At 47.5% G+C, this 25,450-nt stretch overlaps 1 protein-coding gene across 4 annotated transcripts in view; it reads right to left on the bottom strand.

Annotated features, from left to right (window-relative positions):
- Positions 1-1,811: 1,811 nt before the first annotated feature.
- KCTD1 (potassium channel tetramerization domain containing 1) overlaps positions 1,812-25,450 on the bottom strand; it is a 210,072-nt gene continuing 186,433 nt past the window's right edge. For 2 of the 4 annotated variants that reach the window (XM_058676920.1, XM_058676917.1), the window contains exons 4-5: positions 7,586-7,891; positions 1,812-2,750 (exon numbers count right to left, since the gene is read on the bottom strand). In XM_058676920.1, the coding sequence (XP_058532903.1) occupies positions 2,592-2,750; positions 7,586-7,891 (465 nt within the window). In that variant the 3' untranslated portion in view covers positions 1,812-2,591. Of the gene's footprint in view, positions 2,751-6,958; positions 7,892-25,450 lie in introns of those variants that run through there. The other 2 variants (XM_058676919.1, XM_058676916.1) reach the window with 2 other exon arrangements.

A 25,450-nucleotide genomic window follows, 5' to 3' on the forward strand; every position in this document is an offset into this window, starting at 1 on the left:
TCTCCTCTCTGTATATCCACCTTTCCAATAAAAAATAAATAAATCTCTTAAAAATTTTTTTTCTGAATTAAAAGTATAAGGAGATATTATTAATAAGGGCACTATATGATCCTGAGTCATCTTTCAGGGGGGAAAGGTATAGCTGGAAAAATCCTTACTGGGACAATTGATAAACTTTGATTATGAACTGTATATTGGGTAACAATCAGAGAGATAAGCTGACAGCTCAGTTACCTCTGGATTGAAATGTTCTTTCCTGAAATACTTCATTATGTTGAAATCTATATGTAAAATCCATACATAGTAACAGTGTTGGTTGCGTCACATCACATTGGATTAGAGCTGCAGTTGGCTTGGAGTCATCTATGGATAGAGCAATTTATAAAAGAACAAAGTGGATGCAAAGAGCTAATGCATCCAATTCTGCACAGTATTTGGGACAATATTAACTGCACTTTGGGAGGGCTGGGTAAATGCTAATTGTTGACAATAACCAGCAGAGTCTTAAAGAGGGACTGTGGCTTTATTGATTTTTGGCAATTTTGCCTAATGAGAACGGATTGCTGGTAAAATCACGGAGCATTTCCATTCTCCTTCCAGTAGGATCTGGATGTGAACAAGTCCAGATATTCCCACCCGAGACAGTGGGGCATTAACCTCAAATAAGGGGGGAATTACACAGGAATATGGAAGCCTGGCTGGCAGTCATTAAAGTAATTCAGTGTTCGGGCCGCCCCTGTGTTTCAGGGAGTGATAGAAGCCATTAACAGCTTCCTTTTAGTTTCAGAAGCCAGAGATATTTTCATTACTGGTGTCCTCAGGCACAGACTTTTTAATTTAAAAAAAAGACAGTCAGTTTGGGATGGAAACAGCCCATCACCACAGGAACATCTCTGCTGCAGAAACACATTATAGTTTACCTGCCAATCTTCCCAGCAGGCCAGGTTTATTTTGAGTGTCTGGAATGAGGAAGAGAAAGGAGGGAAGAAGGCTGGTGGAGGGCTGGTGGAGGCACAAGAGTTGCGAATTCCTTAGAAAAGGCTGAGAACTTAATTCTAAGGTGATATTGAGATCTTAGGTTGCTTCCCTCTCTGGCTGACAATGAAGTGATGGTCCTGGCCCTGAGACTTGCCCAATTGCTCCCTGATCCTAACACCCTGCTTCTAAGACCTTTCCAACAGGGGTTACAAGCGCTTTCAAGTTGGTCACAAATTTTTCTTACTTTCCCAACAGCAGGTGGATTTTAGAGTCTGGGCTGGCTCTAGGGCTGCTCCATCAAGAGAAAACAGCAGAAGCACATGTGCAGGTCTAGGCCCAGCCTTCTAGCCTCTTTCTTGGAACACTTAAGCTCAGGGCACTCCTTCTTGGAAGTCAGCTTCTACACAGGGAGGAACGCAAGCCACATGGAAGCCAAGTGCCTGTACTGGCTGGCAGCCATCTGGGCGAGCCACCTTGGCAGTCAAGTCCAACCTTGCTCTTGGATGACATCACGTGGGGCCAAAGCCAGTGAAGACCACACGCAAGAAGCACAGCGTCACCAGTGGAGAAAACGTGGTAAGCCACAAAGTCTTGGCGTGGCTTGCTCAGTAGTTGCAGACAACTGAAACAGGTGTATCTCTCTTTGGTAAGAAGGAAGATTTCTCTTGGTAACTGGTACAGAAAAGCAAAGTGTGGGAAGTGTCATTTGCTGAGTCAGGAAAGAATTATCCAGAACTGGAGTGATGGCATCCTGCTCCTTCAGGGGCATTTTAACTTCAACACTGGCCCCAACGTTAAGGCTTCTTTCTGACACTCAATACAGACAATATAATAAAAAAAAAAAATCATTTTAATCTGGCCTAACCCCAACACATGTTTCACACAGACCTTATTTTTTAAACAGTTTATTGTATTTAATACATTATAAAATTTGAAAAATTGTAGGAAAGCAGCAGACTCAAACTGCAGCAACTCTAACAAGTAATAATTCTGGCCCCTTTGCAAAACTGATCCGTTTAAAAACAAAGTCAAGTTCACATCTGTGAGGCGGACAACAAAGTGTGACTTCTGTACAAACTACATTTAAAATTTCATGTCTCAACGTCTTTTCAATGCAATGTGCTCAGGAGAGTTTTTCTGAAGTCCCGCCTGGTCCCTGTCTAAAGGCAGACATGAAACCTCTGAATGCAAAGAAACTTGATTCAAGATGTCTTTAACAAAAAAAATGACAAAGGACAAAGAAATTATGGAGGATGGCTGTTGGCAATGGAACTGTAAGGAGACTGCGACCTCCCCGCTCATGGCTTGTTGATTGGTCAGAGGCCCCGGAAGGCCAGCACACGTCCCGCCATTACAGCACCAACTGGAGCTATTACCTTTTTTTTTTTTCCTTTTTTGCATTTCCTACCTTTTGACATATATATATATTTATATATTTTTTACACCTTGAGGATATTGATATTCCAATTGTTCCCATATGAATACAGGTGTGGTCTCTATCGCATAGAAATGTGTCTTTCATTCAGTTTCAGGTCCAGGACTTGGTTTGCTGTTGCAACTGCACACAAATGTCCCTTTTGTGTTATTTGTTGTGTGTTTTGCTTCTTTGTGCATTAGTCCAGGGGCTCCTGCTTTATCCGGATGACAGAGGGTACGCGGGGCGTCCGCCTCAGTTCTCTCCGGAGGACGTATTCGCTGAACTGGGACGAGTCCACGCCTCCCCCGCAGGAGCCCACGATTTCAAAGCCTCTTTGTTGTAACCGTTCCAGGACCTGCAAGAAGCCAGACAAGCAGCCGGTTAGGGGTGGACAGGTGCCATGGCCACAAGAGGGGTGCTCCAAAGGCTGAGGTAATTTACAGCTCTGGTTCATCTCACTTTCTAACTCCTATGTCTCCTTGAAGCTCTTCTCACAGGGAGCCCGGGGCCGAAGCGAGGGAGCACAGATTTCTGACTCTTACACTGTGTCCTTACGGCCTGGCTTTATACTTGCCAGTGACAACACCCAGTGATGTTAACCCCACTTTATTGATGAGAAAACGAAGGCTCGTGGCAAGTGTGTGATGGACAGAGCTGGCTTCCCAACACAGGTCTCTTTGGCTTCAACCCTCCCACCCCTCCACTTCTTTTTTTAAAGGTAATATTGCCTTCTCTGGGGGAAGAAAGGGGGCATTCCCATCTCCCTGCTCATTGAGCATGTCAATGTGTTCTAGGAAATGACAGAGGGTACTGAGATGTGAGTGCACTTAGCCGGCGATTCATCTGCACCTTTAACAACTCCACTGTATGTGTCTCCCGGTGCCCAAGTAATATTCCTGCATTTCAGCTTGGAAGATTGAGCTAATTCCAACAGCAGAACAAATGGATTGTTGAAGACAGCTGAGGTTTTTAGGTACAGATTTTTAAGTTTGTGGCATTTGAAATGCACTCAAAGAGGGAAAAACAGGTGCCGTGGGGTTATGTTCGAAAACATCCAAAATAAGGATATTCTATACTTCTCGTATAAATGACTTTCATTTTGAAATAAAATACCTAATGTCAGAAAGAAATTACATGTATCACTCCACCCCTCATTATATTTTGAGGAAGAGAGCTCCCAGGCATGGCTGGCCAGGGCAGAAGCTGGGATCTGAGAACTCAAGGGAGGTCTCCCATGTGGGTGGCGGGAACCCACTGACATGAGCCAGCACTATCCGCAGTAGCAGGAACCTGGGTCAGGAGCCTAGGCAGGTATCGAACCCAGGCACCTGGATGTGGGATGGAGGCACCCTAACCGCTAGCGCCTGTCCCTCTGACACTCTTCAGTGCAGGAGACAGAACATGCAACTCTTAAATAGGCAAAAATATAAGAAACTTAGACACTGATTCTTTTCAGAACCCAACAAATACTAGACTTGCAAATGTTTCCTGCCAGGGTTTGGAGTATAATTAAATTACTTCCATACCCCTTTTAAAAATGCAAGATGACTCAATCCTAACTTAAAAAAAATTTAGAGCCTGGCACGATAGCCTAGCAGATAAAGTCCTTGCCTTGTATGCACCAGGATCCCACATGGGCGCCGGTTTGTGTCCTGGCAGGCCCCACTTCCCATCCAGCTCCCTGCTAGCGGCCTGGGAAAGCAGTCCAGGATGGCCCAAAGCCTTGGGACCCTGCACCCATGTGGGAGACCCGGAAGAAGCTCCTGGCTCCTGGCTTCGAATTGACTCAGTTCTGGTTGTTGTGGCCACTTGGGGAGTGGACCAGTGGACGGAAAATCTGTCTGTCTGTCCTCCTCTGTATATCTGACTATCTAATAAAAAAACCTTTAAAAAAATTTTTTTAAAAACTGCTTGTCATGGTGCAGCACTATGGCATAATGGGTAAAACCTGCTATCTACAGTGCTGACATCCAATATGGGCTCTGATTCATGTCCTGGCTGCTCCACTTTCAATCCAGCTCCTGGTTAACAGAAGATGGCCCTCGTGCTTGGATCCCTGCACCTGTGTGGGAGACCCGAAGGAAGTTTGAGGCCCTTGGCTTTGGACTGGCCCAATTCTGGCTGCTGCAGCCATTTGGGGAGTAAACCAGTGGATGGAAGGTCTCTCTCCCTCTCCGTGTCTCTATAATACTGCCTTTCAAATAAATACATCTTTAAAAAAATGCTCTCCTCAAATTTTTAGAATAAATAAAATATTGCTAAAAAATGCAGTCAATGTAAAGTAAACTCTTAAAAGTTACTTTTTGGTCACTGTGATGTGGATTATAATCTGTTTTCTTGCAAAAACTGATGAGATTGAACACCAAGAGTATTTTTAAAAATGAAACCTCAAATGCTGGCAAAAATTTAAGAATACAAGTCCTGAGAAAACAAAGTGAACGTTTTACCCTGAAGTGCTCTATTTCTGTAGGTAAATCAGCAATGCACAGGATGAAGAAAACAATCTCTAAGCGCAAAATCAAGACGCGTTCCGGTGGGAGGTGAAGGAACTCCATTGCTGAGGCAGGAATGCAGTGTGTCAGCAGGAAACAGCCGGGCGAGGCCGGCCCCACCACTGCTCCGGGATGGAGTCTTAGCCGGGACCAGAGGGACAAGCCCGTGCACCCCAGCTCTGCCCTCCATTCTGTCAGTGGGGGTGCAGCCACTGACGTGCTCAAGCAGTCAGCCCATGGAGCGATTCAGCCAGCTGCAGACCCCACACGTCAGGCCTAGGAGGACGTGTGCTGGTTAGTGCAGATGCTAAGCTATTTTCGCATAGGACTGTAGCCCCTGCAGGTTTTGGCATCTGGGCGTAGGGCTGGGCTGTCTTGGAGCCAACCTCCTGGGGACACATATTCAGTATGATCCAATGTGGCCAAAAGCTTGTATTAATGTAATGCAAATAGTGTGTGAAGCCACTGCCTTACATATTTAGTTTTTAAAAAAACACTTCTTGAAAGGCAGAGTTACAGAGGAAGAGGTCTTCCATTTGCTGGTTCACTCTCCAAATGGCCACGTCTTCAGGGTCTCCTGTGCCATTATCTGCTGCTTTCCCAGGCACATTAACAGGGAGCTGGATCAGAAGCAGAACAGCCGGGACTTGAACCAGCACTCATATAGGATGCCAGTGGCTTTACCCAGTATACCACAAAGCTGGCCCAGCCACTGACTTTTAAAATATCAATTTAATGGCAAAAGTCTTTTAGTTTCATCATCAGCTGAGAATGTCAGCCGCTCTGGGGATACCAGCTGTCCGACACCTTACTCGCCTTATTTATGGTCTCCAAGTGTCAATAAGCCTGGTCTCATTTCTCGGTTGGTGGAACAGGAAGCAGCAGTGGCCCATGGCCAAGTTGTACAGGAAAGGTGTTAATCCAGATCAAATTTCCACACTGGATCTGGGAACTGATGGTGAACTGATGGTGGTGGTTATCCATGGACTCAGGGGGTGGGGCCGAGGTGCTCCAGTCCCAGCTTTCCTGGTTCCGCGCCTGCAACCACCCTAGGCAAGGGCAGGGGCAGTGTGGGTGTGGCCTAGGAAGGACTTTCTGGGCGGTAAGACTTCCATTATTTGGAGCAGAGGCGGCTTGCGGTCACTGTGCAGGGCAGTGCAAGGGTGCCATACACCTCGGGGGTCACCATCGACACAGGTATAAATGCAACCCGGAGGCCACCTGCCCAGGATACCTTCCTGGCACACCAAACAGTATTTTCTGCTTTTCTGCCTTCACAACCTCTTCAGAAACATGAGAAGTATAAATAGTTAATGGAACAATCCTGAAGAGGCTGCCTGGCTTAGCTGGGCTTCTAGTCTGTGCTCTGGGAAGCAGTTTTGTTGGCTAAATACAGAACAAAGGCACGGGTTCATTCTGATTACAAAGGGGTACGGGCGACAGGTATCTGGGCTTACTGGTGAAGACACCTGTATATTGTATCAGAGCACCCGGGTTTAACCTCCGACTCTGGCTCCTGACTCCGGTGTCCTACTAATGCGGGCCCTGGGAGGCACTGGCAATAACTGAAGTATGTGGGTCTTTGAGCTGTCTCTGCTTTTCAAATCAGTAAGAGGTGGGGAACAAGATTCTTCACCCCGCTGCCTTCGGCAGGTTGTGTGTCACCAGTTGGAGTCAAACTGCAGGTGTGCCTCTGTCGCCTCCTCAGCAAGACGGGACAAGCAGCGCTGACCTCTGCCGATGCTTGCCGGGCCGTGGCCCTGTACTCGGCGCAGGCTGCCAGCACCACCAGCACCGGAGGCATCTGGCACCTCCCTCGGTGTAACTCAGAAGTTCTGAATTCCACCCGCAAATCTCCTCCCCCACCTAAGTGATGGCAATGCCATCACCCACTTCCTTCAAACGCTGCAAGCATCCTGGGCCTGTCCTGCAGTCCACAGGCCCTGGCAGGAGATCCTGGCAGTGCTACACTCAAGGCACTCAGACCCGGGTACTTCTCAGCTCTGGCTGGAACCACAGCCTTCTGAACACACTCCATTCCTCTGCTACGTCCCACAAGCGGCCGGAGCCCTCAATCTAAAGTTTGAACTGAGTGTGGTCATTGTTTCGCCTGAGAGTTCTCCAATGACTTTCTGTTACAACGGCTTTCTGTTCAACTCACATAAACAAATGAACCCGAACTAAAAGAAAGCAAATTAGAGGAGACCTACTGAGTTTAACCCTCTCAGTGTCTTTGCATGACCTGTTCCTGCCTGGCCAGCCTTGACCTGGGTCCCAGAGCTTGGGCTCCTTGATTCACTCTCCTCAGGCCACACTGGCTTCCTGTGGCTTTTCAGCATGCCACACACTCTCCCAGCGCCTGGTCCTGCGGAATTTATGCAGCCCACTGGTTGGAGTGTTGGACCTCATCATTACCTGGCAATATGTTGATTGGCAATTGCCCCTGGCTCCATTCCTGTAATAAAGGCTTCATGAACACAGCTCCAGGGCTCACCCCAGCTCCCCCAGCATGTAGCAAGTGTCCAGTGAAGATGTGCAGAATGCCCACCACACAGGGGTCCCAGTCTGTCTGTCCTGCAACAGTGTTACCACATAAGAGCTTCTCAGCTGTGCAGAGCAAAGACACTGGGTGAAGGCGAGGGTAAGGGGTGGCATTCAGCGTGCCAGTGGGTGCACACCCCACACGACAGTGCTGTACCTGGACTGAGTTGAGGTGACAGTAGCCATTGAGTGGAAACCTGATGACGTGCGTGGAGTCATGGTTCCAACCCGCGTTGACGGAGTTGCACATCACGTCGCCTATCTCCGGAAACACCTCCTCAATCAAGGACTTGTCCCCGCTGAGCGTGATCCTTTCTCCGAGGTCAGGGGCCACGCGCACCACCAGGCACTCACAGGGCCGTGAAAAGCGGCCGCCTTCTCTGTCCTGCTTCCATCTTTCCATCTCCAGCAACATGGGCTGAAGCTGAAAATACTTTGCCTCTTCGTAGAGCAAAGTGTAGTCCTGGAAAAGAAATGAAGTATGTCACAGTGCGAGATACAAGCGGAACGGCACGGGCCCGTGTGCACTGAGGGCTGATCTTTCTTCTTCACCTCCATGATTTCAATAGTCATGTCTGAGTGTAAATTTTTCATGGAAAACCTGTTAGTAAAGACTCAATTTGCATTCAATTCATACATTCAGGGATGACAAAAGAAGCTGAGGGTACTGGGACCACTTCTAAGTGCTTTATATGAAGTGAATCTTGTAAACCGTCGGAATTGCCTAGGGAAGGGGCCACTTTTTTTTTTTTTTAATAAGTTATGGATCTGTTAGAAAGAAGTGACACAGAGAGAGGAATGAGCAAAGAAATGAGACAGATCTTCCGTCTGCTGGTTCATCCCCTGTATGTCTGCAACAAGCCAGGGCCAGGCTAGGCTGCAATGAGGAACGTGGAACTCCCCTGAGGTCTTCCAGGGGACTGCATCTTGAGTCATCACCTGTTGTCTTCCTGGTGCATATCAGGAAACTGGATCAGAGCAGAGTGCGATTGAATCTCAGGTGCAGGCATCCCAGGCAGCAGCTTAGGTTGCTATACCACAACACCAGCCCCCAGAACCACCACTACTCCCCTTTTACAGATGAGAAAACTGACATGAGACTGGATTCAACCAAGATGATCTCTTGCTAGACAAATGGCTCTTGGAATGTTCAAGTCTGAGTGTGTTGGCGAGAATCCATTGTGTCTTTTTTTTTTTTTTTTGATTTATTTACTTTTGTTACAAAGTCAGCTATACAGAGAGGAGGAGAGACAGGAAAATCTTCCGTCCGATGATTTACTCCCCAGGTGAGCGCAACGGCCGGTACAGCGCTGATCTGAAGCCAGGAACCAGGAACCTCTCTCGGGTCTCCCACACAGGTGCAGTGTCCCAAAGCTTTGGGCCGTCCTCGACTGCTTTCCCAGGCCACAAGGAGGGAGCTGGATGGGAAGTGGAGCTGCTGGGACTAGAACTGGCGCCCATATGGGATCCCGGGGCGTTCAAGGTGAGGGCCCCATTGTGTGTCTTCACACATGGATCACCCACAACTGTTCACACTCGCTGCTCACCAGAGGCCCATGTGCCTCCTAAGTTTCAGTGACAGCTAGAGAGTTCACCCCAGGGGTGGGGTGTGGGCAGCCGTCAGTGGAGTGGGGCTGTGGAAGGGCACTGCAGGGCAAACTCTTGGGTTTTACTTAAGCTCAGGTCTAGTTTGGGGATGTGAGGGAGATCTGGAAGGCTACCAGCTTCTTGATGCCCTCAGCCACTTGCTGGTGCTGCCAACAGCTGAACCTGCAAGTTATAGGTGCAAAGATATGAACCTGTTCATCCCTAAAAGCACTATTCTCCAGGCTTTTGCCAGGGTTTCTCTGTCTCCAGTGTCAAAACAAAAAGCAATCGAATTCAAACAGAAATCCAACAAACAGGGATCACCACACACACTACACCACCCAAGGAGAAGACAAAGGGGGGTGACGGGAAGGCAGTAACTGGGGAGCCGCATTGACAAGCAGGCCAATATTATGTGTGAAGGTAGCTATGGTCACAATCACTTCTGGGTGTGAGATAAGCGGGTGCTTGTCCAGACACGCTGATCGAGACTGTTTTAATCAACTGACACAGGCATTTCTGTCTGTGTTGCCTGGGCTGGAGCTGGTAAGCTGTGCCAGGTGCTGGCACGAGAGCCAGTGTTGGAAACCCGTGTCCCAAGCACTTCTAAGACAGGGAATGGAGAGGAGCAGCGGATGACCCAGGGAGAAATATTTTGATTTGTCACTGGACTTATTCTCTAGTAAATCAAGCAGCGACGACATTATCCAAGGCTTCCAGAGAAAACAGAGTGGAGAGGCTGGGCACAGGAGGCCTCCCTTGGCTGACTCACTTTCTGCATTGAGAAACCTGGGCCTGGTGGAAGATGCTGGATGGTCACTACTCCTTAGCAGATGATCCTGGCAACTATCTCAAGAAAGGAATGCAGGGCTCTGATCATCTTCCTAGCACATGTTTCTACCTGCTCAGCCTGCTGCCCTGCAGGGAGTTGGGAACTAGGCTGAGGTGTGGCCACTGGTAAGCCATGGGAGCCCTAGTGAGCCTACGGCGTGGGAGTGGGAGATGCTGCAGGTTCCTCCTGGGATCTCTACCACGGGGCCTTGGCGTCTTTGACAGCTGTGAGATACTGACCTAAATACTTCACTTATCTCCCAAGTGATAGCAATCGAGGTGATCTGAACACAGCATTGAGAGTTACACGAGCAAGGGAAGTGAGAATTTCTGCTACTGTATTTTACTTTCCTGTGAGAGTTTAATGACAAATTTTAGCACCAAGAAGGATCAAGACCCCAGGGACAATACTAAGATGTCTTTCAAGAGTTGTCACCTCCTCAACTCTTAGTGTTACAGGGGCTCAGAGTGGTATGACCACACTTGCCGAGGTGGCACAATCCTTGTTGACATCACCCAACTGTGACTGTTTGGCCTCTGGCCAAATACTCTGGCAAGCAGAAGTTCATTGCCAAGGAACACACAGCATTTGCCTGCTTGGCAGCTCTGAGAATTCTTGCAAATGCCTTCACTAACAAGACCCAAGCTTCTGCGTGACGCCATGTTCTGGGTTCTAACTCTGCTCTCAGATCAGAGTGATTTCCACCTTCCACTGACATGCTACCCATTCAGACTTTAAACTTCTAATTAAAACAAAACGAAACAAAATGTAAGCTTTAACTTAAAAAATTATTTTATTTGGAAAGTTAGATAGACACAGAGAGATATCTTCTACCACCCGATCCAGTCCTTCAGTACCTGCAAGAGCAAAGGTTGAGCCACGCTAAAGCCAGCAGAACTCCATTTCCCACATGGGTGGCCAGGGCCCAAGCCCCTGAGTGGTCACCTGCTGCCTCCCAAGATGCACTGGCAGGAAGCTGGACTGGAACCAGCAGGACTCGAACCAGCACTCTGATGTGGGATGGAGCCCAGAATTTTAGATGTGATCTATTGAATGCATTGCAAAATTCGTGTTTGGCCAGACATTCTATTATTTAAAAAAAAAAAATGATTTATTTGAAAGGGAGAGTGGCTCAGACAGAGACAATCATCATCCATATACTGGGTCCCAAATGCGTACAGCAATTGGGACTGGGTCAGGCCAAAGCCACGAATCTGGACTCCACCTGGGTCTCTTCTGTGCGTGGCACTTGTGCAGGAAGTCACATCCCAAGCAGCAGCTAAGCTGATGCACGATAATGCCCAAGCCTCTAACTACTGTCAGTGGAGCCTGCGTTCGTTTCCTATCGCCACTGCAACAGCTCAACACAAAAACTCACTCTTTTACAGCTTTGTGCAAAGAAGACAGGAGTCTCCAATGTGTTTTAAGGCCGTGCTGTTTCTGCTCTGGGGGCCATGCATTTCCTTGCCTTTTCAAGCCCCCAGAGGCTGCCCACAGTTTTCAGCTCACTGTCCTGCATCACTCCTACCTCTGCTTCTCTGGCCATCTCACCTTTTTCACCCAGACCCTTTTGAATGAATAGGAGGGACCCAGATGATGACATGACAAAAGCAGAAAGCCCAGGATCATCTCTTCTTCTTAAGACCTTTACCTTCATCACGCCTGCCCAGCCCCAAAGGAGGGGAGGGCAGGGCAGGGGAAGGGAGGGCAGGGCAGGGGAGGGGAGGGCGGGGCAGGGCAGGGCAGGGGAGGGGAGGGGAGAGAGGGAGAGAGAGAAATGATAGCCAACTCCAGCTCATTTAGGCCTGTAGAGGATGTCAACTGCAATGTCAGAGGATGGAAAGTGAAACAGGTTGGACAACTCTTCTGGCCAAGCTTTGGCAGTAATTGTCTGGGCAAGTGGATGCACTAAGGTGGACTCTGTCAGCTAATAGACCTTGGAAAGATTTTTCTCATCCCTGGTGCAATGAAACCAACAACGTCTCACAACTAACAGAATCATTCAAGCAATAACTTCAGAACGTTTTTTTCCATGTCAGAGTTGCTAAGATGACATCAAGTGGCCATCCCCCATTCTTGGATGCTGACGCAGTCTGGCAGCTAAGAGAAGCCCATACACCTCCCCTGCCTCCCATCCCAGTTACAGGAGAAAAAGGGAAAGAAAAATTGGAAGCATTTATCTCATCTGCTTTCCCCACACCTCGACCTTCCCCACCCTGATCAGTGGTCCTCATGGACATAACTGTGTAAACAACATCAAAAATTAAATTAAAAAATAATTTTAAAAAGAATCTTTTTTTTTTTTTTAAAGATTTTATTGTTATTGGAAAGCTGGATATACAGAGAGGAGGAGAGACAGAGAGGAAGATCTTCCGTCCGATGATTCACTCCCCAAGTGAGCTGCAATGGGCCGGTACAGCGCCGATCCGATGCCGGGACCAGGAACCTCTTCCGGGTCTCCCATGCGGGTGCAGTGTCCCAAAGCTTTGGGCCATCCTCGACTGCTTTCCCAGGCCACAAGCAGGGAGCTGGATGGGAAGTGGAGCTGCCGGGATTAGAACCGGCACCCATATGGGATCCCGGGGCTTTCAAGGCGAGGACTTTAGCTGCTAGGCCACGCCGCCGGGCCCAAAAGAATCTTTTATCTATTGGTTGAGTCCTCAGATGCCCGTAACAATCAGAGCTGAGCCAGGCTATAGCCAGGAGACTGGAACTCAATCTGGAAATTGCACACACATGGCAGAGACTCAGTGACGGGGGTCGTTACCTGCTGTCTCCCTAGATGCACATTAGAGGAGTGCTGAAATCAAAAGCAGGGGCTGGGACTTGAATTCAAGGAGTTTGGTGAAAGTTGCAGGCATCCCAAGTACCAGCTTAATCACTGTGCCAAAAACCCATTCCTTTATGAGAAATTTTAATTTCTTTATTTGTTCCCCCTTGAACTTTCATATTTTAAGTTCTGAATTTATTTCAACTTGCTAAGAAAACTTGGATTCTTTCATCCAATGTTCAATGTCCTCCTGTCCTTTTTATGTCCCTTTGAACTGGGAATTCTCTTTCTTCACATGGTTTATAATAAAACCAGATGGGATGCTGCCTGCTCAGTTATAAAACCTAGTATCAGGGCCAGAGTCATGGCATAGTAGCTTAAGCCTCTGCCTGTGGTCCTGGAATCACATATGGGCACCAGTTTGAGTCCTAGTTGCCCTGCTTCTGATCCATGTCTTTGATAATGTGCCTGGAAAGCAGTGGAGAATGGCCCAAGTACAGCACCCATGTGGGAGACCTGAGGAAGTTCTAAGCTCCTGGCTTTGGAATGACCAAGCTCCAGCCATTGCAGCCATTTGGGGAGAGAACCAGTGGATAAAAGATCTTCCCCTGTCTCATTTTTCCCCCCTGAAAATCTTCCTGTCCAATAAAAATAAATCTAAAAAACAAAACGAAAACACAAAACATCACTTAGCCCACCATGGTGGCATTTGCTGAGTGCCTTATTGAAACACTATGCATCCCTAGCTGTAGGCAACTGCCTAGGCTGCCTTGTTCCCAGGCAAGTGTAACACTGCTGGTTGAAAAGCAGCCAATAGCTGGCTGGCATCTTGGGCCTGGTTAATGCCAACTCTGTGCTAACTATATCAATATGCTAGCATAGATGTCTATTCTATTTTTTAAAAAGTCTTGGGGGTGGGGTGACAGGTGGCAGAGTTTCCACACAGCCATTGCCAGCACACACTGGCCAGGGCATTCCACTGGCATCCCTACCACCATGCGTGCACGGAGGGGGCTGTGCATTGTCCAGGGCTAGGGGACTGGTGACAGGTTGGAATGGGGGCCACTAAAGGCTTCTTTGACATACATGAAATGATTTCTGGGGGCTTCCAAGAATGAGACCACTATATCCATAGATAATTGATGGAGCTGAAATGGGATGGATAAGAAGGGGGAATTAGGAAAGCTGCCCTGGGCCAGCCAAAGAACCCACTTGTGCACACAAGAGCCAGGGCTGGGGGGTCAACCGGGCCAGAACAGGTCATAGCACCCACTGGCACTCAGGAGAGCTGTGTTTGGGAATGGATCTGGTAGGTGTTTGGGGGTCACCCCAACTAAGTCACAACACTTGCTGGTGCACATGGAAGTGGGGACTGAAGGGAGTCTAGGCTGAGCTAGGCTACAGCACTTACTAGTGAGTGCTGGGCTGGGGAAGGCATAGTAGGAGTTTGTAGGGGTCGCCCTGGCTAGGCCACAGCACCTGCTGGTGTGCACAAGAACTGGGGCTGGGAGTGGGCTGGGTCAGGCTAGGGCACAGCACCTACAGGCACAGGTGAAAACCAAGGCTGGGGGTGGGCCAGGTAGGGGTTCTTTGGGGTCACTCAGACTTAGCTGGGGCATCTGTGGGTTCACCTGAGAGTCAGGACTTGGCAGGGAGGGCTGATCAGGCAGCTGCACACACTGGTACGTGTGTTAGCTGGTGTGTTGGGTAGACTGAGCCTGACCATGCACCAGCTGGCACACATGACAGCAAGGTCTGAGGACCACTCACGTGAGGTTTCTTAGGGGGCCTTCCCAACTAGACTGCTGTGCTCGATTCCTGACCTTAGAGAAAATCACACAGACATGTGCTCTAATCCCAGAACACAAGTTGTAGGAATGGGCTACCTCACTCGCTGATGGAGAGTAAACCCAGATGAACACGAAAGACAAGACAACCAGCTCAACTAAGCCAACAGAAAACTATGAGTACCTCATCAAAAGCTAGAAAGGACAAGGTGAACAACACTCCAGGCCAGGATCTACAGTAAGCACCTCGGTCTGTGGGCACATTGAGGCAGAAAAGGACAGCCAACGAGCCTTAGAAAGAATCTCTCAACTCTGGTGTAATGAAGCTGACAACTTCTCAGAACAATCCAGGCCACTCAAGTAATACCCTTGGAACATTCTTCCCCACATTGGGGCCTCAAAGGTGACATCAAAGGACCATCTGTCCCCTGACACCGATGTAGTGTGACACAAGGAGTGGCACTGTCTCTTACCACCCCCTCCTCAGGCTACAGACACAGGCCCATTAATCTCAGTTACCTTCCCCCTAACCCTCTCCATCCTAATCAGAGGTCCACTGGGTCTGCAACACTCTCATGTTTGTAATAAATGTGAAAATAAAGTAAAAACAAAACAAAAGGATTAAAAATATCAAAAAGAGAAAGAAGTGTTAGATATTTGGGTAAGACTTGGAGTGGGGAAGGCTGGATTTCTGGGAGGGACTTGGGGTTCAGCACTGCCCTGGGACTCTCCTGACCCTGCTCCCCCATCTGTAAAGTGGATAAATGACATGCAGTTGGTTTTCATGCTCTGGAAGTGTCATCCACCCACCTGTCTATCACTACCCAAAATTAATGAGGCTAACAGGGGTTGGGGTTAGAAGTTCCAGTTATGCTGACTCACCATCCTCCCACCCTGCCCCTCTGCATCCACAAGGCATGTGTTTTAAAATCTGCTGTGCAAGAACCAGGCTGGACTGCAACACCCATTGGTTCCAGTGGAAGACAGCACTGGAAACAGAACCGACCCAGTAATTGCAACCACCAGCTGATTGGGGTGATGGACTGTGCCGGGTCCTGTACTTGCTAGTACACACAAGAATCTGGTCTGGGAACACCTCAGACAAAGTTTCTTTTGGGATCTCCCCAATCGAACTGCCGGACTCAGAACCCTGACCATGAAAGGACAGAGGACAGAACAAGTCAATCAACCACCTCAGCTATATGTTGGCAGTGAAAAACTGGGCAAACAGAGACTCTAAGATGGACTGTGTCAATCAGTGGATTCTTCAACGACCTCATCGTGCTTGGAGTGGCGAGATTGGCAACAATTCATAACTGTTAAACTATCAAAACCACTTGAGCAAGACCCTCAGAGCATGCCCCACATCAGGGACCTGGGGTGGGTGGGAGACTGGGTGGGGCTTCTCCCTTAAAACCCCCTTTACCTCAGATACATGAAGGAAACAATGTGGAAATAATAGTCTTACCCACTTTCCTATAGCCCTTGAACCTTTTTACCCTAATTAACTATGTAAAGATTGCCAAAACTACAATAAAAAAAATGGAAAAAGTTAAAAAAAAAAATCTGCTGTGCAGCCTGGCCATGGAGTGATACCACACAGTGGCTTGAAATTGTTATCTGGAGACACTGACCCCTCTTAGACTTGGGCCCTGCCCGGGCATTTCAGAAGGACCCAGGAAAGTCTGTGACAGCTAGGAGGACGGGCTCCTGCGCCTGGCATGTCGCCTTGTAGGCCTGGCCTGGAGTTGCTCCCGGCTGCCACGTGTCCTCTGGCTCTTTCTGAACTCTCCCCGCTCTGTCTGGTTTCCAGGGTGCGGATGCTACCCCTGCAGGGGGAGGTGGCGCTGGGGAGGAGTTGACACAGGTGGCTGTTCACCAGGCTGACTTGCTCGCAGCCTTGGCAGCTCAGGAACTAAAAGGTCTTCTTGCCGTGTTGCCCTTTTCTGCTTGGTTAGGCTTGCACTGGCTACTTGTCCTCTTGGCAACTTCTCCCTGCTTGTCTTTGTGTGCTGTCTAACCCACGTGGCTACCCTTGGCTCATCAGCATGGAGGCTGTGCTGTTGGCTGCTGCTCTTAGGAACCTTTGCTTTCTTCCTTAAGTAATAGCATTTCAATTCACCATCTAAAGCCCCTGTTTGAGAGTTTACCATGCTTGCTTTCAGAATCGCCAGCCCTCTGCTATTCCCTTCTGCTGTCTGAATCATCTGAAATCTCTCCTTAAGCCTCGGTTCCACTTTAACCATGTCCTTTCTCTAGTTCTTCCTACCTAATTGCTACATGCAGACTGTTTGCATTCATGGAGTACCATGTGATGTTTCAGAACACACGCTCTCAGGTTGCCAATGGTTCTAGCTCTGCAACACTTCCCTGGGTGGGCATTCTCCCTTTCCTGCCTAGTCTGGCTGGACGGGCCCCACCTGCTGATTTCCCTGGGTTCTACTTGGTGCTTCTCCAGGAGCCCCTTCCTGTGCAGATTCTCCTGGGGGCTTCTGACCCCAGATCTGTCCTGATGGCTATTAAATGAAGCAGAAACAGTTTCTATACCCTGCCACTGCCTCCACCCAATTCTACAAATCTCACAGAGGCACAGATGACAGGGCGCTAGCAACTGAGGCAAAGGCAGACGCACCTGTATTCTGAAGCCTCACTCTGGTTTGGCAAGTCACATGGACATCAGGCTGCAGCAGCTAGGCCTGAAGGCTGGCGTGCAGTGGGGACAGGCTCTCTGGATGGGGTAGGGTCTGTGGCTGGGATCGGCTCTGCCTGCCCTTCTTCCTTTAGGTGGGAACCAAGGAATGGGTTATTCCTGTCTGCACCAGGAAAGAAACTCCTCGGTGGCATAAGCTGAGCCCAAAGGTTGTGGCTGATGCTCTGAATGGGCGAACTTTCTCTGAGACCTAGGCAGCCTGCATTTTACCTTCTCCAAGAATGTTCTATCCGCCGGGATAAGCATGCAGAAGCTATGTCTGTATGGCCACATCTGACTGGCTTAAGAGTGGGCATCCGAGCCAAACTTGGCCAGTAAAACAGTTTCTCTGTTCAATCAAGTGAGGAGAGAGAGGCCCTGGGCATTGCTATAAATGACAGCATTCTTGAAAGGACACAAAAATCCCCCAACTGGGGTTCTCAGAGCTGTCATGACGCCTCCCACCCTGACTGGATACTTGGAGTAATTCTACAAGATAAGGTACTAAATACTCCCCACAAACAGGCCTATTCTATTCTTAAATACGACACTGGTTCTCAACTGTGGAGGGCAGCTGATAATGATTGGAGACGTTCTTGGTTGTGTAACTGAGAAGGGGCAGTGGTGGGCTCTTAGGTGGGAGAGAAGCCATGGACACTAGTCAATGCCCACATGGTAAAGGATTCTCTCCCCTGAACTCCCAACAGAATGATTTGGCTCACAGCATTAGTATAGCAAGGTTAAGAAATTCTGTACGTGGTGGCAGTCCAACAAATGGATAATGCCCCGATCAAATGGTCAGTTCCAGCATCGTTAATGGTGGGCCTAGCACACAGGCCTGTTAGTATGATGGAACACTAAGGACACAACATTACTGATGTGTGCTCTTGCCACAATGTTTCACTACAATCATTCCTGGTTGATAAGAAATGAGGGGACAGAGTAATGAGGGAAACTACATATGGTGGAGGCCAGAAGACAGGACATTTAGTAGAATAACTGGCCCATTTCTTTGGCAACTCAGTACCATACCAAAAGAAATCAAGCTGGGAGCTGGCATTGTCGAGTAGCAGGTAAAGCTGCAGCCCATGATACTGGCATCCCATATTGGCACAAGTTTCTGTCCCGGCTGCTTCACTTCCCATCCAGCTCTTGACTAATGAGCCTGGAAAAGCAGCATAAAATGGCCTAAGTGTTTAGGTCCCTGCAACCAAGTGGGAGCCCACATGAAGCTCTTGGCCTTAGCCTAGTTTAGCCCAGGCCATCATGGTCATCTGGAAAGGAAACCAGAAGATGGTATATCTCTCTCTGCCTCTCTCTGTCACTCTGTAACTCTGACTTTCAAATAAGCAAATTTTTTTATAGATTTATTTATTTTTATTGGAAAGGCCAATTTACAGAGAGAAGGAGAGACAGAAAGAGCTTCCATCCGCTGGTTCACTCCCCAAGTGGCTACAATGGCTGCAGTTTAGCCAATCTGAAGCCAGGTGCCAGGAGCTTTTTCCAGGTCTCCCATGCTGGTACAGGGTCCCAAGGACTTGGGCCGTCCTCCACTACTTTCCCAGGCCACAAGCATGGCGCTGGAAGGGAAGTGGGGCAACCGGCACATGAACTGGCATATATATGGGATCACGGTGCTTCCAAAGTGAGCCATTGTGCCTGGCCCAAATAAATTTTAAAAGGAAAAAAAAAAGAACTCTAGCTGAACATTAAGGGATGGAATCTGACTCAACATTGGCAGATCCTGTGTTGGAAGAACCACATGGAAAGGACATTTTGGGGTCAGCCAGGGAAATATGATTGCAAGAAATAAAATTTTGGTAAAATGGAAAGTTACGGATTATTGTCAGAGGAAAATATCTCAAAAACTACATATTGAGGTTTCACCATTGGTAGAAATATGGTGTTTAGATCTTGGTTTTTCTTCTTTTTTTTTACTTACCTATATTTTCAATTTTTCTATTATGTACACATACTTCCAGGTTATTAAAATGCTACTAAAAAATTGGGCCCAGCGCAGTGGCCTAGCAGCTAAAGTCCTCACCTTAAACGCCCCGGGATCCCATATGGGCGCCGGTTCTAATCCCAGAAGCTCTACTTCCCATCCAGCTCCCTGCTTGTGGCCTGGGAAAGCAGTCGAGGACGGCCCAAAGCTTTGGGACCCTGCACCTGTGTGGGAGACCTGGAGGAGGTTCCTGGCTCCTGGCTCCGGATCAGCGCAGCACCGGCCATTGCAGTCACTTGGGGAGTGAACCATTGGATGGAAGATCTTCCTCTCTGTCGCTCCTCCTCTCAGTATATCTGACTTTGTAATGAAAATAAAATAAATCCTTAAAAAAAAAAAAACGCTACTAAAAAATAACCAATAGACTTTGAAACACAGGAACAGTTAAGTTGGGATCTGCCTCTTAGCAGATGTTTTTCTGTGTCTGGTGGATATTCATACAGAGAACTCATAAAAGATGTTATTACCCTGGGGAGTACTATCCAAAGAAGATGATAAAAAGGAAAAAAAGGGGGGCAGGGTAGATAGATAATGAAGAAATCAGAATAACATGGAGCAGGGGGAACGTAAAGAAAGAGGAACGCCACATCCACAATCAAGCAGTGCAGACAAACTCTGCAACTCCTTAGTCAGAGAAAATTCCAGTGGCTTTCAGTGGGAGCCGGGCCAAGAGCAGCTTCCATTGAAGTTGTGCTCAGAGTGAGGAAATTAACTAAATTGTTAACACTTGTGGGGTGAGACTTGGAGGCATGTTATGGTACTATGATTTTAGGGTGCACATTCTTGCCCACCAGCATTAAGTGGTTGCAGAGAGAAGCCTGTCATTGGAACTCTCCCTGGCAAACCCAGAAGAGATTCCCCGCACACCAGAGAGCTGTGATGCCTCCTGAGGTCGAGAACAACCCTAGTGAGGGAGAAAGTTCCCACACTCCTATTTGCTCAGGTCGTGGAGACAGACAGCTCCTGTGTGCATTTGGACCTGGTGCACTCTGAGCGCTGGCCGTGAAGGCTGAACACTAGCCCAGCTTCCTTTCACCTGCTGCTGCTCCTCCCAGGCCCTGGAACACCCTGTAATTTACAGCCTGTCACCAGAGGCTCTGTGGGAAACACAGCCGGGCCTTGGGGGACGTGAGTTTCATTCGACATGCTTTTGCTTTTCCCCTGAAGCATGGGCTATGGCTAAATCCCCAAGCAATTAAAGGGTGTGTGCTGTACTCAGAAATGATGAACAGCAGGTCTTTGAGTATTCTAGAATCCATAGGAGCACAGAAATGGGGCAGAGTGGCAGCTGTCCTAATCCTATGTGGGTGGGTGATGGGTGAGTCCCAGGGATGGTGCCCTGGGGTCGGTCACAGTATTTCTCTCCCCAGCATCCAACCTGCGTGCCCCTGCAGTTAAGACAATGCTCACCTGTGGCTCTGCCTGCTGACAGTTGAAACAAAACATGTTTTCCAAACACCCAGCTTGTTTACTGGAATGTACGACAACTCAACACAAGCAGCGATGATCCCTTTCTAGCAGTAATTCCAACCGTTTACTGTGATTCCCAAAGTCCACACTCCTTTTCATAGTAGGAATTGTAAATTAATATATCAACCGACAAGATGAAGCCTAGAATGATGGTCTTAAATGCACATCCATGTTATGCTTTCTATTTAGTCCTAATGATTTTAAAAGAAGCATACTGTCTCCTTGGAACTCTAGTTTCCCATGATTCGTTTGAACCTTTTCTGTGGTATTTAACTTAATTAATACCAAGGAATGATTGTGTATCCAGTCAAAATGCTCTCTTAAAAACATAAAAATGTCTCTGTTCATAAGAACCTTACAATACAGAGGCCAGTGTTGTAGCACAGTGAATTAAGCTGCTGATTGTGACACTGACATTTTATATTGGAGTGCTAGTTCAACTTCTGGCTATTCTGCTTCCAATCCAGCTTCCTGTTAATGAGCCCAGGGAAGCAATGGAAGATGGTCCACTGATTTTGGACACCTACCCCCAAGAGAGGACACTCAGATGGAGTTCCTGGCTCCTGGCTTTGGCCTGGACCAGTCTTGCCCATTTGGGCCTTCAGGGGACTGAGCTAGCACCTGAAAGAGTTCTCTTTCCCTTTCTCTTTCCATTCCATCTCTCCCACCCCAAATCTATCAAATAAACAAAATAAATAAATTTTAAAAGCTTATGGTGCAGGGCCTGACATGATAACCTAGTAGCTAAAGTTCTGGCCTTGCATGTGCCTGGATCCCACATGCGTACCCGTTCGTATTCAAGATGCTCCACTTTCCTTCTAGCTCCCTGCCTGTGGCCTGGGAAAGCAGTAGAGAACGGCCCAAGTCCTTGGGACCTTGTACCAGCATGGGAGACCTGGAAAAAGCTCCTGGCACCTGGCTTCAGATTGGCTAAACTGCAGCCATTGTAGCCACTTGGGGAGTGAACCAGCGGATGGAAGCTCTTTCTGTCTCTCTCTCTCTGTAAATTGGCCTTTCCAATAAAATTAAATAAATCTTTAAACAAAACAAAACAAAACAAACAAACAAACAAAAAAACATACGGTGCAGTGATTAATACCTGGCTTATCCCATTCTATATTGGAGTGTCTTGTTTGAGTTCTGGCTCCATTTTTTATTCCAGCTTCCTGCTAATGTGCACCCTAGGAGGTAGCAGATGGTGGGTCAAGTGCCTGGATTCCTACTACCCACATAGGAAACCTTCATTGAGTTTCCAGGTCTCTGCTTTGGCCTAGCCCCTCTACAGCTGATGTAAATATTTGGGGAGTCTATTCTGTCTCTTTACTTTTACAATAAAAAGAAAAAGATACCTAAAATATACAAAATCTAAGTATAAGAAAGTATATGAGCAGATTTTAGTTAACTGATATGAGCCAGCGTTTGGCGTGCATGTGGGAATTACTCCACATATCTGTTTAGGGGTGGAGTGTGACCCTTCTCCTGGGAAGGGCCATTTGAATATTTATAATATCACTTGCAAGGCATACAAAATGAACAACTTAAAAATTAGCCTGCCAGATGTATTGAATTTCAAGTACCACCCGAGGTTGCCTTGGCAGGGCCAGACCAAGTGACTGTGTGGGCCTCAGATGGTGCGTCGGTCGCTCCCTGCTCCTGGTTAGGCATCTGTGTATTCACTCATTTAGGCCACAAACATTGACATGCTCAACATGCAGGTGTGGAGCCAGGGGGGCAGACTCTGGCCCTCCCCACCAGCGACACCCCACCTGGTCCGTTGTCTACTTCTGTCACTAAGAGGCCGAAAAGAAAAGGAGTTAGGTCCCAGCTTCCTCTGACATCAGGGGAGGTTCTGGTCTGGCTCCACGAGCCATAAAAGGCAAATCTTTCAGGGGAACTATGATGAGGACAGTCTTGCCCACGCTGAGCTTTACACTTAGACATTCTGGCCTTAAGGGAGGATGTGGTGGCTGAAGCTGCTGTGGCTGTCGCATTATGACCTTGAGGTGATAGGCATGTGGTCAGAATGTCCACCCTGAGAACAGCAAGACCAAAAAACAGAGACTAGACAACATCATCAAGCAATATGCCACGTGGGAGCCACACACCACGTGGAAGCCACACACAGCACATGGGAGCCACACACATCCCCATTCATTTCAGCCATAGTGGCTTGGAGGCCCTAACTCCTGTGGCTGCAATAAAAGTGCAAAACTACAGAGATGGAGGATTATAAATGTGCTGTGTGTGACCATAGAGGATGGCATGGGACAGGTTAGCCTTGGCTGTACATGGAGCCCCAGATTCAAATAATGATGGGAGGAAGGGCAGAGGAAGACTGCTGGAGAGAGTGTCCTACTCTGAACGGGGGCAGGTGGCAGTTTGCTTGAGAAACTAAGTCCTACAGGGACTGTGGGGAGCGTAAGGGTTCAGGGGACTTGATCCTTCATCAACGGGTTGTTCTCTGATCTGGCTGTTATCTTGGAATGTGGAATCAAAACCTTGCTGAAATGAGTAAAATGGCATGGAGGAAAATGTGGCAAAGAGATCCAAAAGTTGGCATGCAACAAGAAAACTGTGTATGCTAGAAAATGTCCTTTTGGTGGCATTAGGAAAGGGCCACCCCAAGCTGGAAGATGTCACTGATGAAGTGGCTGATGTTCACCTAGGAGCCATGCTGCCCCAGCCAAGTGCTCCTGGCGGTTGAGCCTGCAGTCATGCTCAGTACAGTAAGCCTGGAGCCTTGGGAAGCCCTAAGCATTGCTACTGGCCAGAGAGCTGGGCTCAGGCTCTTTCCAGGGCTGTAGGGAACTTGGAATGCTAGCTGCAGTCAGAACTCTCTGTTGTTTCCATGCAAAATGAACATGTGCATTATGTAACTCCTCTGTGTTCTCTCTCCATTTAGCTAATAATCCTTGGCACTACTATTCACAGTCCTGAAGGAGAGGCAGTCTACTCTTCTAGATCTTTCTCTCCATACCCATGAAGGGTCTTCAAAAGTTCATGGAAAACATGTATTATGAAAAAAACTGCATGGATTTCAAGGGAGTTTTTTGACCCCCAAATAACCTTGTTTTTACTGTTTTCTGTGAATTTCTGGAAGCACTCTGGTATGCACACATGCATGATTTTTATATAAATGGGGCACATACTGTATGTATCACTCTGCAAATTAGTACTCACTGACTAATAAGACCTTGATGATTCTTTTCCTACACATCAACAGATGAGTTAGCTACATTCCATGCTACTGATGTTCTAATAGCTGTAACACCTGCCACCATTGGATTTTTGTTAGTTGTGTTCAGTTTTTGCTCTTCTAAACATAACTATAATAAGCATGTCATATAAACATATACATGTGCTTACATATTTATGAGAATATTTCCATAAGTGAATAGGTATGAATTTTGAAACCAAAGAATATACGTGCATATATTGAGTTTTTAATGGCTACTGCTGAATTGCCCTCCAAAACAATTTTCACAATTTTCATTCTGTATATTATCAATCTTATAAATTCTTACAAATTTGATAGATTTTTAAGAAAAACATTTTATTTTTGTTTCTTGAGTGAATGAATAGCTTTTCAAATGTTCACTGTTATGGTGGCTGTCACCTAGGGGGCTAAGCCGCCACTTGGAATGTTGAAATGTCTTATCAGAGTATCTGGTTTGAGGGATTGGCTGATTTGAGTCCTGGCTGTCCTGTACGTCCCATCCATTTCCCACTAGCACAACTGAGAGGTAGCAGACAAAGGCCCAAGTGCCCGAGTGCCTGCCACCCACCTGTGAGACGCAGGTGGAGCTCCTGCCCTTGGATGTAGCCTGACCTATCCTAGCTGTTACAGGCATTTGGAGAATGAACAGGTAAAGTAAAATTTTTAAATAAAATAAAATATTTAAAAATGGTTTATTGGTGGTTTATACTTTTTGGGAAAATTTGTACAGTTAAAAATGTTTCAACTATGTTGTTTTTGTTTCTTAGAGAATTTTAGAGGTTCTTTCATAATAGATATTAACCTTGTGTTGCAAATTTTTATCCTAAACCAACACTAGTCTTTTGTTCTTTTTTAAGACTGCTTTCCCAGGCCACAAGCAGGGAGCTGGATTGGAAGCGGAGCAGCTGGGACACAAACCAGCATCCATATGGATACTGACACTTGCAAGTGGAAGATTAACCAGTTGAGCCACCATGCCTCCCCTGGACACTAGTTTTCATTTGTACACTGTGTCTTTAACAAACTGTTTTAAAGGACATCTTTTGGGTATTATGTCTTGCTTAGGTAAGCCCTTTCTGCCTCAGAATTATACTGTAAGACATCCCTTTGTAATTTCCTCTAGTACTTTTTTTTTAAAGTTGTATTTATTTTTATTACAAAGTCAGATATGCAGAGAGGAGAGACAGAGAGGAAGATCTTCTGTCCGATGATTCACTCCCCAAGTAACCACACGGCCAGTGCTGTGCCGATCTGAAGCCAGGAGCCAGGAATTTCCTCTAGGTCTCCCACACGGGTGCAGGGTCCCAAGGCTTTAGGTCATGTTGGACTGCTTTCCCAGGCCACAAGCAGGGAGCTGGATGGGAAGTGGAGCTTCCGGGATTAGAACTGGCACCTGTTTGGGATCCTGGTGCGTTCAAGGTGAGAACTTTAGCTGCTAGACCACTGTGCTGGGCCCCCTTTAGTACTTTTATGGTTTCAGTTCTTATTTTTATTTCAGAGGTTTGTAAACTAGGGATGTTAGACAAGGCTCTGGCTCTACAATCTTCTCAATGCCCATGACTGATCAGTCATCTCTTGTCACTGACTTGAAAAACTACCTTTTCCATCACACTCCGACATGCACACACTGTCTCTGGACACTGCTCATCTCCACTATTCTATTTG

Source organism: Ochotona princeps, chromosome 18 (assembly GCF_030435755.1).
Source record: "Ochotona princeps isolate mOchPri1 chromosome 18, mOchPri1.hap1, whole genome shotgun sequence".
Lineage (NCBI taxonomy): Eukaryota > Metazoa > Chordata > Mammalia > Lagomorpha > Ochotonidae > Ochotona > Ochotona princeps.